Source organism: Aquarana catesbeiana, linkage group LG04, assembly GCF_042186555.1.
Source record: "Aquarana catesbeiana isolate 2022-GZ linkage group LG04, ASM4218655v1, whole genome shotgun sequence".
Taxonomy (NCBI): domain Eukaryota; kingdom Metazoa; phylum Chordata; class Amphibia; order Anura; family Ranidae; genus Aquarana; species Aquarana catesbeiana.
Window position 1 is genome coordinate 138,256,005 of NC_133327.1, and position 17,582 is coordinate 138,273,586.

A 17,582-nucleotide genomic window follows, 5' to 3' on the forward strand; every position below is an offset into this window, starting at 1 on the left:
TTGCATGTATGTGTATGCAGTGTGTATGTATGTTGTATGTGTATGCAGTGTGCATGTATGTTTGTATGTAAGTTGCATGTATTTTGTATGCATGCAGTGTGTATGTATGTGAATGCATGTACACACAGGGGGGTGGGTGTGAAAAGAATCACATGGAGTGTTGTGCGCTGGGCTGTATACAATTCTGACTCCTAAACTATGTATGTTACATACACCTGACCCCCACACTCTGTACATAACACACCTGACCCCTGAACTATGTACATTACCCCACTTGGACCACTGCACCAGGTATGTTACGAATTTCTGATTCTGAATATAGGCTCAAGTTTTAAATCCCTCCAACTAGTTGCCCAGCTTTGCCACACCCACCATTCATTGTGGCATGTCACCCTCCACTCCTCTGCCCCTTTTCAGGAATTCTGATTTCAAAAGTTCTCAGGTATGCACTAGCTCACCACACACGTTACAATCTGATTGTACTACCTTCTTTGGATCTACCCACAACTATGCAGTGAAAGAGGCTGCCTGATTGGATAGGCACTGGTTGGATTAGTTTAGGTAGGTCCTCACATTACATATTTTTTGGTAAATCTAAATTTGATTGTACAAAGATTGTACACTCAGACTGTAATGTGTATGGTGAGCCTCTTCAGCAAAGCTAAGAACCAATGTTTCACACTTTGAGTGGGAGGTGGGGTCTCTTCTATAAACTGCATGAGATGTTCATTTAGTATACACTATTCAGCCATACCCTGATTAGAGCTGCGGTGTCAGCTGACTCGGAATGCTCCAATAAAATGCAGCTTTGCGTTCACATGATTAGAAAGTTCTAACAAACCAGGAAGTCAGGGCATTACATAGAGACAGGATTGTTTTGTACGGTCGCTGCACGCTGGCTGTAGGGGAGGCGATTACTTGTGGATTCTTTTTAACATTAGCTCCACATACATTGTGAAAAGAGTATCGCCTTCCGGATAAAACGAACACCAGCACTGTCTGCTGACATACAGCAAAGGCCATCTTGTTTTCCGTACAGCGAGGACGCCGCCATCTTGTACGGAAGGACATTGGGATTGGTCATGGTGATATGCTGCGCGGCACCCAATTGCACCAACCGGCAAGGGAAAGGGAAGACCGTGTCCTTCCACAGGTGCGCTGTCACAGGGATAGGAATCTGTAAGGTCACTGTTATGGCAGCTTTGGCACTCCAGCAGTGCATGTTGGGAACTTTGCAAACACGAAGTGCTGTCCAGCTTGCTGTAGTTGGTGTGCTGAACATTAGAGCTGCTTCTAGAGTTCCCCTTTAATTCGGCTGTATGGTCACATGATTTTTTTTTTTTTCTCCCAAAAGTACTGTAAGCCCCCCTCAAAAAGTATATATTTCCTGATAGAGACCCTGGAGAATAAAATGGTGATAGTTGCAGTTTGTTTACATTGCACGATGTTTGCGCAGTTATTAATCAAACCCATATTGCCAGGGAAAAATACACTAAAATTTATTTTGTGCTAACAAACACAAGTGTGTGTGTGTGTGTGTGTAGATAGAGAGATTTATATATTATCTAGCTATCTTTCCATTTTTTTTTTTTTTTTTTTTTTGGCAAATTATAAAAGATGGGATTGTATCTAGTAAATAAAATAGAACATGTCAAGTCTTAAAATTGAGCACACCTACAAAATCGCAAATACGCACAAATAATTATGGTATCCAAAATTCACAGTACGCATCCAGATCATCAAAATATGCATTCCACAGAATGTGTGTGTGGCGTGGGTTTTTTTTAAATTTTTATAAAGCACTGGGTTCAGCTCTCCCAGTACCACTTCCCTGAACTTCCTGTTGTGTTATGAGTACATTGATTACCAGCGCAGTCTCTTGCAGGTGTGCATCTGTTGTGTTGGAGGAGGTGGGAGCAAGGCGGTGGCTTCTGGTTCTAGGCTGCAGGCCTGTGTGTTCCTTCAATTTCTCAAATCCTGTGTGGCCTCATTCTTTTTCTTAGTTGACGGATGTTGGGCAGAGTGGCTGATTGAAATTTTGTCTTTCACTTGGAACCAGCCAAAGTTTGCTCAGTGTATGGCCAGCTTAACATCAGAAGTTCTACCTGGGCCTGGTTCTACAAGATAACATCCGATGTTTATTAAAGCAATCACAGCAGTAAAAGTGCACAGTTTCGGTCGCGCAGTACACTTTCATCATCTGCCTGGCCTTGAAATGCTGCACTTTTGCTGCTGTGGGGTGGTCACCTAAACATTTGGATTTTATTTTGAAGAGTCATGGGGGTTTATTTACTAAAATCCACTTTGCACTACAAGTGCACTTGGAAGTGCAGTTGCTGTAAATGTGAGGGGGGACATGCAAGGAAAATTAAAAACAGCATTTTTGCTTGTAAATGATTGCATGATAAAATCAGCAGAGCTTCCCCTCATTTCAGATCTTCCCCTCAGATCTACAGCGAGTGCACTTGTAGTGCAAAGTGGATTTGCCTTTAGTAAATCAACCCCATGGTGTTGCTACCGCACCCATTTACTTCAGGCCCTTTCCTTTTCAGGAACACGTGTGATGGGAATATTCTATATGTGTATGTTTGTAGAGACACAAAGCCTAGCTGTACAAAGTGTACCTCCAGCTCTAGTCCTGGTTAGGAGTGTGCACTCAAGGGTGGCTCCATAGGACCCTGTAAGGGAAAGGAGCTCCCCTAAAGCTGGCCCACTGATTACATCTTTTTCTGGTTCATTAGGAATTGGCTGAAATTCGCTCATTGTATGGCCAGCTTAACACCAGAAGCTGAGCCGCTACTTAACGCAACCTTATGATTCAGGAGGAAAGCAGAACTTTACAATGTCTTAAAGTTCATTTACACTTTTGCAGCCAATTTGGGATAACACCTACCTTACATTTGTGAAATGTTCCCATTCACATATTACACCTTAAAAAAAAAAAATGTAAACTTACCTTCTACGATGCTTTAGTTCTGCACCCTCCAGCAAGAAAAATCCTACTAGTTCTCAGGGGATGCAGAGGTGAGCAGTGTTGGAAGGGGGTGGCAGGGGATGCAGAGGTGAGCAGTGTTGGAAGGGGGTGGCAGGGGATGCAGAGGTGAGCTGTGTTGGAAGGGGGTGGCAGGGGATGCAGAGGTGAGCTGTGTTGGAAGGGGGTGGCAGGGGATGCAGAGGTGAGCTGTGTTGGAAGGGGGTGGCAGGGGATGCAGAGGTGAGCTGTGTTGGAAGGGGGTGGCAGGGGATGCAGAGGTGAGCAGTGTTGGAAGGGGGTGGCAGGGGATGCAGAGGTGAGCAGTGTTGGAAGGGGGTGGCAGGGGATGCAGAGGTGAGCAGTGTTGGAAGGGGGTGGCAGGGGATGCAGAGGTGAGCTGTGTTGGAAGGGGGTGGCAGGGGATGCAGAGGTGAGCTGTGTTGGAAGGGGGTGGCAGGGGATGCAGAGGTGAGCTGTGTTGGAAGGGGGTGGCAGGGGATGCAGAGGTGAGCAGTGTTGGAAGGGGGTGGCAGGGGATGCAGAGGTGAGCAGTGTTGGAAGGGGGTGGCAGGGGATGCAGAGGTGAGCAGTATTGGACAAGGGTGGCAGTGGGTGCTGAGCAGTATTGGAAGAAGGTGGCAGAGGATGCAGACGTGAACTGTACTAGAAGAGAGATGCAGCGGTGACCAGCATTAGATGAGGGTGGCAGGGGATACAGAGGTGACCAGCATTTTAAAGCTGATGTCCAGGTTTACTTTACTTCACTAACATGTGTGCCCAATAGGCATACTGTATGTATCCTCAGCTACATACAGTATACAGCACTGTGTTCTTGGTGCAAGAGGAGACCTTTCTGTCTCATACCAGGAACAAAATTGAGTGGGACTGAGCGGCATTCAGCCATTCATAGGCAGCTTTGTAGTTTATCAATTAATACAAAGCTTCCTCTGATTGGCCAAGCTGATGACGTCACAATCTCCAACTTGGCCAGTCAAAAGAAGGTTTGTATTTATTGATAAAATACAAAGCTACTTATGAATAGCTTAGTGCCGCTCAGCCCCACGCTATTTTGCTCCAGGTGTGAGGCACCTGGAACATAGTGCTGTATACTGTATGAAGCTGAGGCACCTTCAGCAGGCGCACATGTTAGTGAAGGAAATGGTTCATTTGGGCCAGCTTGGCAAGTAGGAGGGCCTGTTGCTTGCTTGCACATCATGCTAATGTGCATAGGACGGGCAGTTCTGTTCATGTCATACCTGTTGAGCATCAGAACTAATGACGACAACAAAAAACAATTAATAGTAAGGTCCTAAAAGCGTTAAAACTGAAATCTAGATTTTTTTTTTTTAATTGCAATAGTTACATTGGTCCAGCTTGGACCAATGTAAATGAACATATCTCATACCTGAGGAACAATTGTAGAAGCTGACAATCACAATAGTAGATGGCGCTACTACAATGATAGTTGCCATCTTTCGGGCCTGTGCTACCCTCGAGGTGTGAGGTTCAACCAGGAAACGTCTTTCTTGTATTAATAAAAAAACAAAAAGGCGTTCTGTGAATGGCAGCAGTGTTGAGCGAGTGAATCCCTATGATCATTGTGTATAAGGAAAGCCATTTGGCACACGACGTAGAAGATGGCGACCTTCACTGTAGTAGCTCTGACTACTAGAGTTATTGTCCTCTTCTAAAATTACAGTTTACCACTTGCGAATCGCACACCATACATATACTGCGGCAGGGTGACCACTCCCTGTGCCAGATCACGTACCTAGTACATGATCTGACATGTCCAGGGCCAGCGACCCTCTCCCGCTGTGATCACACACACAGCGAGAGCCCAGCGGCAGGTACCGCGAACTCTATGTCCAGTAGCTCCCACCAATTACCCAGACAGAACAGCAATCTACCTATCTAAACCAGGCAGATTGCCATTCTGTGAGAAGTGAAGGTATTGATCTTGTGTTCCTGCAAAGCCTTCCCCTAGTCAAATCACCTCCTACACAGTGATTAAGCACAGGCTAGGCACTTATTTAACCCTTTTATCGTCCCTGATGTTAACCCTCTTACAGCCAGTTTCATTGGTACAGTGACCGTGCATATTTTTTAGCACTGATCATTGTATTAGTGTCACTGGTCCCCAAAAAGAGTCCGCCATGTCTGCCGCAATATCGCAGTCCCGCTATAAGTCGCTGATCGCCGCCATAACTAGAAAAAGAATATATATTGCATAGTTTGTAGACGCTATAACTTTTGCGCAAACCAATCAATGCACACTTCTTGGGGGGGGTTTTACCAAAAATATGTAGCAGAATAAATATGCGCCTAAATTGATGAAGAAATTTTAGACTTTTTACATTTTTTTTTTTTTTTTTTTTTTTTTTAATTGGGTATGTTTTATAGCAGAAAATAAATATTGTCTTTTTTGTTTATAGTGCAAAAAATTAAAACCACAGAGGTGCTCAAATACCACTAAAAGAAAGCTCTATTTGTGGGGGGGGACAAAAATTTTATGTGGGTACAGTGTTGCACGACCGCGCAATAGTCAAAGTAACACAATCGCAAAAAATGACCTGGTCATGAAGGGGGTAAATATTCCGGAGGTCAAGTGGTTAAAGTGATTATAATGGGAGAAAAGGGGGGGCACTCGAGCATGCTTGCTCCCGAGCCATGCTCTGCATGTCCATTCACATACTGAGCATGGCTTGGCCTCGCTCTTTCCCTATTGGCTCACTGGCTGTGATTGACTGCAGCGGGAGCCAATGGTTCCTGCTGTTGTGTGAGCCCCATCTTGTGCTGGATCAAGATGGGGCTCAGGTAAGTATATGGGGGGGAGGGGGCTTTAACCAAAAGGTTTTTTTTACCTTACAGGGGTTGTAGAGTCTCAAGGTTTTTCACCTTTAATGCATTCTAAGCATTAAGGTGAAAAACCTTCTGTGCTGCAGCTGCCCCTCAGAGCCCCACTTTTTCTTACCTGAACCCGATTGTTCCAGCAGCTCCAGCCCCTGTCTCGGGTCCTCATTGGATAGATTGCTATCGTTAAAATCCAGTGACACGGGAGCCAAGGTGGTGGAGCCGAGTCCTGCTGTCTATGTGAATGGATGCAGCAGCAGGACTTGGGAGTGCGCCCGCACAACTGCCCCCATTAAAAGCAGCTCTCTGTGGGGGCACTCGCTGAAGAGGAGGAGCCAGGAGCACTGTCGGGGGACCCCAGAAAAGGAGAATCGGGGCTGCTCTGTGCAGATCAGGTAAGTATAACATGTTTGTTATTTAAAAAAACAAATAAACCTTCACAATCACTTTAATGCATTAAGGTAAAAAAAAACCTTGAGCCTTTAGACGCACTTTAGGATAAAAGGCGTTTGTCCACCTGGTGGGATTTTTTTCTGCTTTAACAAACGTCACTTTCTGGATAGTCACAGGCCTTTCAAGCTTCTTGGAGGCATTTTTATTGCTTATTCTGGGCCTTCATGTAGGTTGTCAGTGTCCCACAGCCCTGTGGTACGGTATTCTTATGAGGCCCAGCTTGTGTTCCAGTAGGTTATGGTGGGAATTAAAAGGTAGATACTGATTTGTTTGATTTAAAAAAACAATACAATAAAATGTTGAGTTGACATCAGAATACTAATAGAGGGGAAATCTTCCATTAGGGACACTAGTTCTAGTGACACATCAGGATTTCCTCTCACTTCCTGTTTTTGCTATGGGACAGGAAGTGAAGGAAAATCTCCCCAATGGGACACAGATGACAAAAAAAACCTTAGGGAGTTTATAGCCCTCCCTTACTCTATCCAAAATAAATTAAAAAAATAAAACTTTTTGCCTTTAGTAACATATTGACAACTTTTTCATGTTCATTACAGTATGGCAACTGGACCACCCATAAAGATTTGAATGGCAGAGCACTTCCTACAATCAGATGAACTGAAAAAGGTGCTTGGGTGAATGGGGAACTATTCATAAGAATAATCAACATGCCCAATTCTTTTTGACTACCTGCCAGTATATGTCAGTGAAGTATGCTATTATGTTGGTCCTTTGCTGTGTGCTGTTTTGAGCAAGCAATGGCACCCACTAGAGCTGCACGATTCTGGCTAAAATGAGAATCACGATTTTTTTTGCTTAGAAGATAGATCACGATTCTCTCACGATTCTTGCAGCGTAACATCATCTTTCACATTAAATACATTGGGCTAACTTTACTGTTTTCTTTTTTTTTTTTTTTTTTTTTTTTTTTCATTGAAGTGTATTTTTTCCCAAAAATTGCATTTGAAAGACCACTGGGCAAATACAGTGTGACATAAAATATTGCAGCAATTGACATTTTATTCCCTAGGGTCTCTGCTAAAATATATATAATGTTTGGGGGTTCCAAGTAATTTTCTAGCAAAAAGTATTGATTTTAACTTAAGAAACAAGTGTCAGAAAAAGATTTGGACTTTAAGTGGTTAAACTTCCTGCATTTACACATTTTTTTTCTTTACACACAGAATTGTATGCCTTTGATCTAAGAAGGAAGAGTTAGTTACAATGTTTCATGTTAAAATCTTGGCAAACTGCCGGGATGTTTTCTTTTGACAGCTGAGTGAGCAGATAAGTCTCTCCACTTGTTATATGAAAGAATCGGCAAACTCTGTAACAGAGATCGCCAGGGGGGTTGAATCGAAATCACAATTTTTTTAACGATTAATTGTGCAGCTCTAGCACCCACCCTATCTGAAATTTAAAGTCGGATCACCACATTAATCTTTCAGTTATAAAATGTCCTATTATTTTAATGCCTCCTCAGGGCCCAGAAATTGTCAGTAAAGTTGGGTATATCTGTTTCCCAGACTGATTTGAAAGCTTACCCCCCCACACACTTTTTTTTTTTTTTTTTGCCCTGATCTGCTCGCTAAGCCGATCAAGAAAAACACGACTTAGAACGGGTGTTTGCATAATGATACCTTACTTTTGATCAGTTGCTTGGAATCCATACCTCCCTTATATTATCTGCCATTGTTATTGACTGCCGGAAAGGGTTCTCAGTTCCCGATAAATAGTTTATGTATACAAGCATTTTATGAATGATTATATTATTCACATTTATTATGCTTTATTGCAGGTTCCCTCTTAAGGATGCAGCTCGTCTTTATCTCTGGACAGTTGCCATACAGCGCAGTGACTGGACTCCAGGGCCTTACTCTTTCTTGTGCAGTGAACACTTCACATTGGATAGCTTTGTCCCACGTATGCCTGACCAGCACCCGCTTCTTAGACCAGATGCTGTCCCCTCCCTTTTTGAAACTGGAAGGGGAATCCAAAGAAAAGGAGCCATAGTTGGCATTGGCATTGGAGGAAGAAAGTATGTTCAGAAGAGAAGAGCTCCAACTTCTGTAGAGGAGAACACTCCACCCATGTACTCAAATGAGGAGGTTATGAAAGAAAATGAGCCTCACTTTGACATTAATGACCGAGATGACATGAACTCCAGTTTTCTTCCTAAGGCATCACCCGTTACCACAGTTTGTAGGTTTATCTACTCACTGCATTCGTATAGCCGGTCTTCTACAACCTCCTTATTACAAAATGTAGTAAACATGGAAGTTCCACCTTATCCAGATGTAGAGGAAACGGAAATGTCTAGTGAATTTTTGTCTTCTACACCAAATAGTCAGTGCCTTTCCTCTGCAGTACAGGACGGTGAATATTTCTTGTCTCTGGTAGACCCCAATTCTCAGGGGTTGTCCTGCCATGTAGAAGTTAGTGATAACGCCGAGTTGAACTCCATAACAAAAGATCCTCCTGAATTAGAGGAAACTGAGATTAACACTATGCTCTTGGAGTCTTATGAGGTTTGTGTAGAGGAGCCCTGTGATTATACAGGTGAACCACATGAGTTTCTGCTTCAAGAAGATTACCTGGATCCCAGCCCTGTTGACTTGTTTCATTCATACTGCTCTACATCTGACCCTCTGCCTAGGAAGAGACACCAGTGCCTGACAACGTGTGATATGGGGTGGAGTGTTGAGCAACCTAGCAAAGATTCATTCAAGTTAAATAAACAAGGTATGAACATATATTTATTGTACTTATTTGTTTGGGCTTACATTTTATCCACAACACTTTACAGGGTAAATTGAATTGTTCACATCCACCAGACAAGGTTACAATGGAATGCCTCACCACAGCCATACACACAACTATGGCAAGTGCCAATCGACCTACCAGTATGATTCTGGGTTGTGGGAGTAAAGCCACACAAAAGAAGGAAAACCTGCAAATTACATGCATGGAGTTGGATAATAAAGAAATCTGCGCTTGGGTGAAAAAAAACTTACCAGCAGCTTACACAATACTCTCATACAAAGTATACGGACATTAAAAGCAAAGTGCAGCGCAAAAAAAATGGTCAATTATTATTTTCTGTATCGTACATAAATACAAGGTCGTGTAGGCTAACTCAAAATATAAGTGACCTTTGGAAAAAAAAAAAATTTTTTTGAATTAAAAAATAAGACCACAGTAAATTTAGCTCAATTTCTTGTATATTGTGAAAGATGATGTGCCGAGTAAATTGATACCCAACATGTCACGCTTCAAAATTAGGCCCGCTCGTGGAATGGCGACAAACATTTATCCTTAAAAATCTCCATATGCAACGTTTAAAAAATTCTACAGGTTGCACGTATTGAGTTACAGAGGAGGTCTAGGGCTAGAATTATTGCTCTCGCTCTAACGATCGGGGGGATACCTCACATGTGTGGTTTGAACACCGTTTTCATATGCGGGCGCTACTCACGTATGCGTTCCCTTCTGCACAGGAGCTCGGTAGAATGGGGCACATTATAAAAATAAAAAATAAATTCTTATTTATTTTACTCTTTTTATCTTGTATTTTTACACTGTTCTTTAAAAAAAAAAAAATTGTGTCACTTTTATTCCTATTACAAGGAATGTAAATATGCCTTGTAATAGAAAAAAAGCATGACAGGACCTCTTAAATATGAGATCTGGGGTCAAAAGGACCTCAGATCTCATTTACACTAAAATGCAAAAAAAAAAAAAAAAATGTAAAAATAAAAAAAGTCGTTTGAAAAGATACAAAAGAAAAAAGTCCCTTTTTTAAGAGCTATGGGCGGAAGTGACGTTTTGATGTCCCTTGCACCCTGCAATGGTATGGAGCCGGGTGGGGGCCATCTTCCCCTCACTCAGCTCCATACCACAGAGGGGAGAGGACGCAATCGCCTCCGCTGCTGCCGGCGGCTCCGGTAAGCGGCTGAGGGCACCAGAGCACGGCGGGAGGGGGTGCCCCCTCTCCCGCCCCAGATAAGTCATCTTGCGCTGAATAGGCTGCTGAGACCACTTTTATCTGAAAGCGGTCTGCCCGCTGAAGAAGAGGATGCCGGGGTTATGGCAGCTAGCTGTTGCCATAACAACGATATTCCTCTTCAAAGTACTGCCGTGTAATGACAGCGGGCGATCTGTAAGTGGTTAATAGCAAACATGCCATACTTGCCTGCTTTGTGCAGTGATTTTTTTTGCACAGAGCAGCCTCGATCCTCTTCTCGGGTACCTCCGTCGGCGCTCTGGGCCCCCCTCTACCCTTGCCGAGTGCTCCCATAGCAAGCCGCTTGCTGTTGGGGCACTCGTTTGTGTGTGCGTTTACTCCCAAGCCAACTCTCTGCGTCCATAAGGCAGAGAGCATGGCTTAGTCCCACTCATGCCTCATTGCTGGATCGATCAGGTTTGGGTAAGTATTAGGGGGCTGAGGGAGGAGCTGCACACTGAAGGTTTTTTTACCTTCATGCATAGAATGCAGGAAGTTAGAAAACTTTCAGCCTTTACAACCACTTTAATATAAGTAAATACATGTGTAACACAACCACACTTAATGTTCCCTACGTGTTTCATCGTGTCGCGTATGACAAAACGCGTAGGGAAGAGCCAGGTAACCCACTACCATGCATGTGCACTGAGTGGCAGCCATTTTGGATGCTTATAATCTGAAGTCTGTTATGTGTACAGTGCTGTGAATTTTCTGCCGAACATTGTTAATGTATTTTAGTTAATAAAAGTTTTTAATATTGCAACTTACACTATGGGAAGTGTCTCCCTGTATGAGCTGCTAGTTCTATTGAACTGGAGAGGAGCTATTCCACTTCCCCTATGGTACTTTTTCAGCTAGGGAGAATTTGAGTTTAACAGCTTTTTGTGGCCACTCTTTGTCGGGGGTAGCAAATATACTGCACAGTGTGTGGGGTGAAACGCCAAAGGTGTTTGTGACCTGAATGTCCAATCATTATTATTAACTAGGGGACTACTGCTATAAGTGTGATATCATTGTTACCATCTTTCCTGCATGGACTTTTTTGCGTTCCCTGTAAAAAAAAAAAAAAATTGTGTAATAACTGATGTTAGTAGCATTTGCACTTTAAGATATTTGTGTTGCACTTTGGTATATCAGCTTGCCCATTAAGTTTTGTGTGTTAGCATTATTATTATTATATTGTTTTCAATTGTTGCCACTATTTAAGGTCACCTATATTTTGGGTTGGTCTTTATGACCTTTGTATTTATGTACAATACAGTGAAGAATTTTTTACCATTCACTTTTTGTTTTTGTGCTGCACTGTGTTTTGAATGATTGATTAGATACATAAACAGAGTGACAATGTCACAAGTGCTGTAGGTCAGTGGTGCTACCAGAGACAAAATATGCAGGTTGCCATTTCTTTTTTCAGTTACAAAAAGTAGTATCCTGGCTCTTCTCTTCTTCTAGTATCTCCAACACCTTATAATGCACTGACCCAGAAAAAATGGGGCTCAGCAACTCTTAGCTGCTTTAATTGTTTTTGGTCAGTAACGTGTGATATTTTTTTCTTTTTTTTTTTTTTGTGGTGCAAGCCCGCAAGGAAGCTAGTATTTATGTATACAAAGAGGATTGCAAAATTCCTTCCACTTTCAGCTTTAGGCCCCTATCACATGTGTGCGAACTGCAAAGTCACATGACAAGTCGTACCCCATGATTTCCAATGAGTACCATTCATATCTGTGCGACTTCAAAGTAGTCCCTGCGCTACTTTGGTCTGACTTTGATGTGACTTGAGGTTCTTTCAGACTTTCAGGTCGCAGAAGTGTGAAAGGAGCCTAAACTGGGTTTTTTGTACAGATGGCAAAAGTCCACACAACAATTTAAGCTCAAACCAGCCACAATTGGCTTTATTGCATAAAGATTGTGTGCTTAGGTGGTTACTCCAAAAGGGGGGGAAAACATAACACAAAAAAAAATCCTAGCTTTTCCAGGTCTTACTATATTTTATTGGACCTTGTGTTCAAGAGTAACCCCACTCCCTCTGGGTGATCAATGTACGTTGTAAGGATTTTAACAAACTTTGTTGCAGATTCCTACCTTTTTTGTTGTTCTGAAGAAATGGCTGTTTGTGTCCATGTGTGGAAGTGAGTCTAATGGGAGTGGTTTTATAAGTATCAGTCAGCTGCTGTACTGCAGAGCCCTAATGAGGAAACTTGCAGGGTCGGCATCCCTTTAGACATGATTTCCCTTTGGAAGTTTCTCACCAAAATGTTGCAGGGGATGCCAAAAATCTGACTTGTAACTTAGTGTAGACTTCCGGGAAAATCAGTAAGCCAATCGCACAAGCAGGAAATGACATATCTGGGGGGTGTTCTGTACACCATCCATGTACAGAACGCCTCCAGGTAGCCAAATTACATTGCGTTTTACAGAAAATGACGACAGCACTGCAGATTGAAAAGGAAAGGAATTTTTAATAACATTCAAATACAATAGGGCTTGTGTTGCAAATTGTATACGCTATATTTTTCCCACAAAAATGGACTTGCCCTTTAGACCTCTTTCACACTGGTGCGTTTGCAGGCACTATATCGTTAAAAATAGCACCTGCAAACCGCCCTAAAACAGCTGCTCCATTCACTCCAGTGTGAAAGCCGAGGGCTTTCACACTGGAGTGGTGCGCTGGCAGGGCGTCAGTAAAAGTCCTGTCAGCAGCTTCTTTGGAGCGGTGAACTCACTGCTCCTCCACCGCTGCTCCCCAAAACGCTGCTGCGGTGTTTTAACCCTTTTTCGGCCACTAGCGGGGGGTAGAATATAGCTGCTAAAACGACAGTAAAGCTGTGCTAAAAATAGCTCCGCTTTACCGCTGGCGCCGGGGTGGTGGCACAGTGTGAAGTCATGTATGGTGTGGACGTACCTGTGGATGGTGTGGTTCTTCTTCATGCTCTTCCTGGTCTACATTCTGAGGGTCCCGCTGAAAATCAATGACAATCTGAGTACAGACACCTGTGGTTGAGCCTATTCGTTCTGTGAGGAGGGCTGGGATTATCAAGATTTTTTCCAGAGGAGACCTAGAATCCATTGCCAATTTCTAAGTAGCCCAGCAGCTGTTCCTTTGGTCGATCCGGCAGGAGCTAGCATTTACCAGCCTTCCCTGATCCTCTGTAGCGGGGGATCATGGGGTTCTGGTAAGCAGACACCCCTTCTGTTTTGGTGGCGGATCTTTCCCTCTCAAGATTTATTTTGGCACAAATCACTACATTTATGGAACTTTGGATTTGAGGACTATACTTTACATTTAATATTTATTTATTTATCACTATCAATTTTTAGTTCATGTCACAATTTTGTGGTTTAGTACCTTTTTGCATGAGTGAAGTGAGTTGGGCAAGTCTATTACTGTATTTTGGTTGTGTTTGCCTTTCAGGAATTTGATCAATTTCACTATTTTTGTTTCACTTCACATTCAATAGCTAATTAGCGCAATTCTATTGTTTTCTTTTTTTCTGCACTGAACTTATGTTATTCAGGAGAATTGCTGCTGTCACTATTTTTGTTCACTCATTTATTTGTTTAATTGTGTGATTATTTAGCGCAGTTTGACCCCCCCTTTTTTTCCACAAAGTACAAACAAGCATGCTCAGAAGCGAGGATGAGCTGGAAGTGGTCGGTCTTGTAAACTAGCGTTCGTAAGGGAGAATTAACATTCGTGACGTGGCAAATTATGAAATCTCAAAATGCAGTGCACAATTCTCTTCTTTAATAGGATAATAATGAAGCTACTTTGCTGGTGATACTGATGGAGTTATTGCAAACAAATTTTCAAAGGCTTTTTTTTTTTTTTTTTTGGTGAAAGTTACCACAACACCATTATTCCGTAGTTTTAAGATCAAAAATACAACTATATTGGTGTCCCTTGTTAATTTTACATTGGGAGTAGGCAGTTACATTTTAAAAAATAAAAACTGTCATCCGAAGTAAAACACATAGCCAAGTATTATTCTCCACAATTTTTTTTATTGTGCATTAAAAAAGAAAACAAATACAATTAGACATGCTATCTGCCAATAGAACTTAACTAAAAAGTGCATTCTATGCATCCAAAAATATAAAAAATATATCAAATCATTATTCAACCAAAAAATAAAATTAAAAGCCTCATGCATGTGTCCTACTTCTTAATATAGGGGGTCAACAATGCCAAGAGTTGGTGAAAGCAGGGGTCCGTCATCCGGAGAATTCCAAAAATCATGGATTATTCTCCTGGAGCTCCCGCAGCAAAGGCGTATGACATAATTGGTCACGATTAATAAAGCAACCGATTTTTGGTCCAAGAAATCCTTCTCCTGCTGTTCCTGGACTGGACTTGGGTCAAGGCAATAACTCCAAGGCCAATAATAAATAACACGTTATCTCCTCTGATTCCGCAACATGGCTGATTGACGAACAATCGTTCAGAAACTAATCGAAAAGTGTGAAATGAAAAGCGCAAATCAACACTCACCAAACTTCTACTAACGTGAAATTAGCAGAAGGAGCCCAAAAGGTGGCGCTAAAGAGCTGAAAAACCACGTAGTACGTCGCTACGTTTGTTGGCCGACAATTCCTTGCCATTTGTTTGCAAGACAAGTTTGGGGCCAACGCACTTCAAACAAAAGTCTGAGGTTTTGTCTGCAGAAAATCCAATCGTGTTTACGACGCTTTAGTCTCCTTTCACAACACATGCTTTATTGCAAGTGTGTGCTGCCATCATTCATTCTTAATCGCACTCAAGCACTTTTTTGCCACAATCTTAGCGCATTGGACAGATAATTCAAGTGAATGGACTGCCCTAACACAGCACATGTTGTCGTACGTAAAATGTGGGCACTGTCGCACCTGCATAGGTGTGAATGTAGGCTTAGGAACCTTCCACATGGATGTGCTCTGCTCCATTTAGTAAGGGATCCATGAGTAGATTCCCTGCTCATTCGGAGCAGAATGGCACATCTGTGCACATTTCAGTTTTTGTCTGCATTTCGACAACCGACATTTACAGACCCCTTTCTGGTGTATGGGCTGCCAAATGTAAACAGACTAGGGTCTGTTTACATCTTGCTACCTGTGATCTGTTATGTGAATGGACTCGGAGGTAAGTGGATTTAAACAGACACAAATCCATCTACATACACTCGCCCATAGACTTGCACGGAGCTTCAGATTAGGTCTGCCTGAAAAACTCACAGGCACACCTGATTGGAAAGCTTATGTGAAAGGACCGTTAACCCTTGCCTGGACAATATGAGACTGACACATGTAAATGAGAGGAATTTGTGAATAAGTCAGTCAGGCTCACCCTTTTCCTCATCAGAATGGTGGGTAAGTGATGCACTGCAGGTTGGGCAGCAGCAAGAATTCACTCAAACAGCTCCGTCTGCTTAGTGCTGATGAGTCTTTAAATTGCTGCTTCAGACCACAAGCTGTGCCTGTGTGGACATCTTCTGTTGCACTGGAACTTAGGATAAGCTCAGGTGTGTTCGCAGAGCCACATACCTGAGCCCACCAGGAAGCTTACACTCTGCAGTGCTAATCATAGGCAGTGAAACATTTTCCGATCTGTGCAGCTGCACATTGGGAAATGTCTCCCTGCCTGTGATTAGCGCTGCGCAATGTAAGCTTCCTGGCGGGCTTGGGCATGTGGCGCTGCGAACACACCTGAGCCCATCCTTACACTGGACCCAAGTAGGTAGGATTATGTTGGCATTGCAACTGTGATGCTAAACCTTCCTCCAGAGTGGTATTGAAATCAGCCCATAGAATGACCTCAGCAGTGCACCCGCTCCCTGGCAGCAACGCAATCAGTGACTGTAAGTTACACAAGAATCCTACAACAGCAGCACAGTGACAGGTGCTGCTGCAATGCTTCAATCAGACATGTAAGGCCCCTTTCACATGATCGGTCAGATCGGGTCCGCCTGTCCATTTTTCAGGCAGACCTGATCAGACCCTCAGTTCTCCTCTATGAAGCTGTGAATGTAAATGCACTTGTGTCCATTTACACCCACTTACCTCCAATCCAAACTGATCAGGCAAAAACAGAAGGGGATCCGTTCTCCTTTGTCTGACAACCGGTCCCTTTACATCTGACCACCCATAGAGCAGAGTGAGCTGTGTCCGCTCTGCATAAGTCAGGAGTCACTTTTTAGAATCACAATTCCCCCTCCATGTTGTGCAGTGTGCAGCAAAGCACAGTTGGCCCCACCTCCCCTAGAGCCCGTGTACCTGGCACACATTGCACCCATGGGAGATACGCCACTGTGTACCTTGCAACCTACAATAATTTCTGTCAAAGTGCATTAATTTACAGTTAGTGAAAACACAAATATTGGACTCCATGGGAGGTGAGGCAAAAAATATAACCTTTGCTGTTCAAAAAGAATATTAATGTAAGACTACAGTTTGCTATTGAGCATATAGGGAAAGACCAGGCCTTCTGGACCAATGTGCTGAAGACTGATGAATCAAAGATATAGCTGTTTGGCCATAGAAACAGACACATTTGGCACAATCACATATCAGCTGTGAAGCCTGGTGGTGGAAATGTTATGTTTGGGGGTTACTTTGCTGCTTCAGGGCCTTGACAGCTTGCAGTCATTGGGACACTTATTAAGTCTACATTTTATCAAAATGTGCTTGATGAGACTGTGAAGCTTTCTGTCTGAAAGCTACAGCTGAACCAGGAATGGATTTTTAACGATCTGAAGCACACTAGCAAATCCACAAAGTAATGGCTCATAAAAAAAATGGAGGGTTATAGTCTGTACTAGACAAGCCCTGATTTAAATCCCATTGGAATGCAGGGGGTTATTTGACGCAGATAGTTCATGTGAGGAAACGCGCAAACATTTTGCAACTGAAGGAATTTTGCATGGAGGGATGGTCAGTGTTAGAGACTGGAGGACCGTTCTGCAGAATACCTACAAGGTGTCATTTCTGATAAAGGGGGGAAATGCCAGATTCTGAGGCCAAGGGTGTACTTATGTTTTCCACAGCACAAAATTACATCTATTGATATTTCTCTTGTACAAATAATTGACAGGGTAAATTTTCTGTGTGTTTTTATTCAAGTATATTACCTTCATCTGTACACATTGGCAATCCCATATTTGCCTATTCACATATGTTGAAAAAGTAAACCATTTTCATGGGGTTTACTAACTTTTCACAGAAAAATGATCCATTCATGTCAGTATTTCTTGATGGGTTCTCTCCATGAGTTTTTGGTTCAGTTGTGTGATGTCATGAGTCTTATGCCCCGTACACACGGTCGGACTT

At 42.8% G+C, this 17,582-nt stretch overlaps 1 protein-coding gene across 1 annotated transcript in view; it reads left to right on the forward strand.

The window, feature by feature from the left end:
- The first annotated feature begins 818 nt into the window (after positions 1-818).
- The window catches only part of THAP4 (THAP domain containing 4), a 40,688-nt gene continuing 23,924 nt past the window's right edge, over positions 819-17,582 (forward strand). Inside the window, exons 1-2 of the mRNA XM_073625761.1 lie at positions 819-1,153; positions 8,079-9,022. Coding sequence (XP_073481862.1) covers positions 1,083-1,153; positions 8,079-9,022 — 1,015 coding nt within the window. The 5' untranslated portion in view covers positions 819-1,082. The remainder of the gene's footprint in view (positions 1,154-8,078; positions 9,023-17,582) is intronic.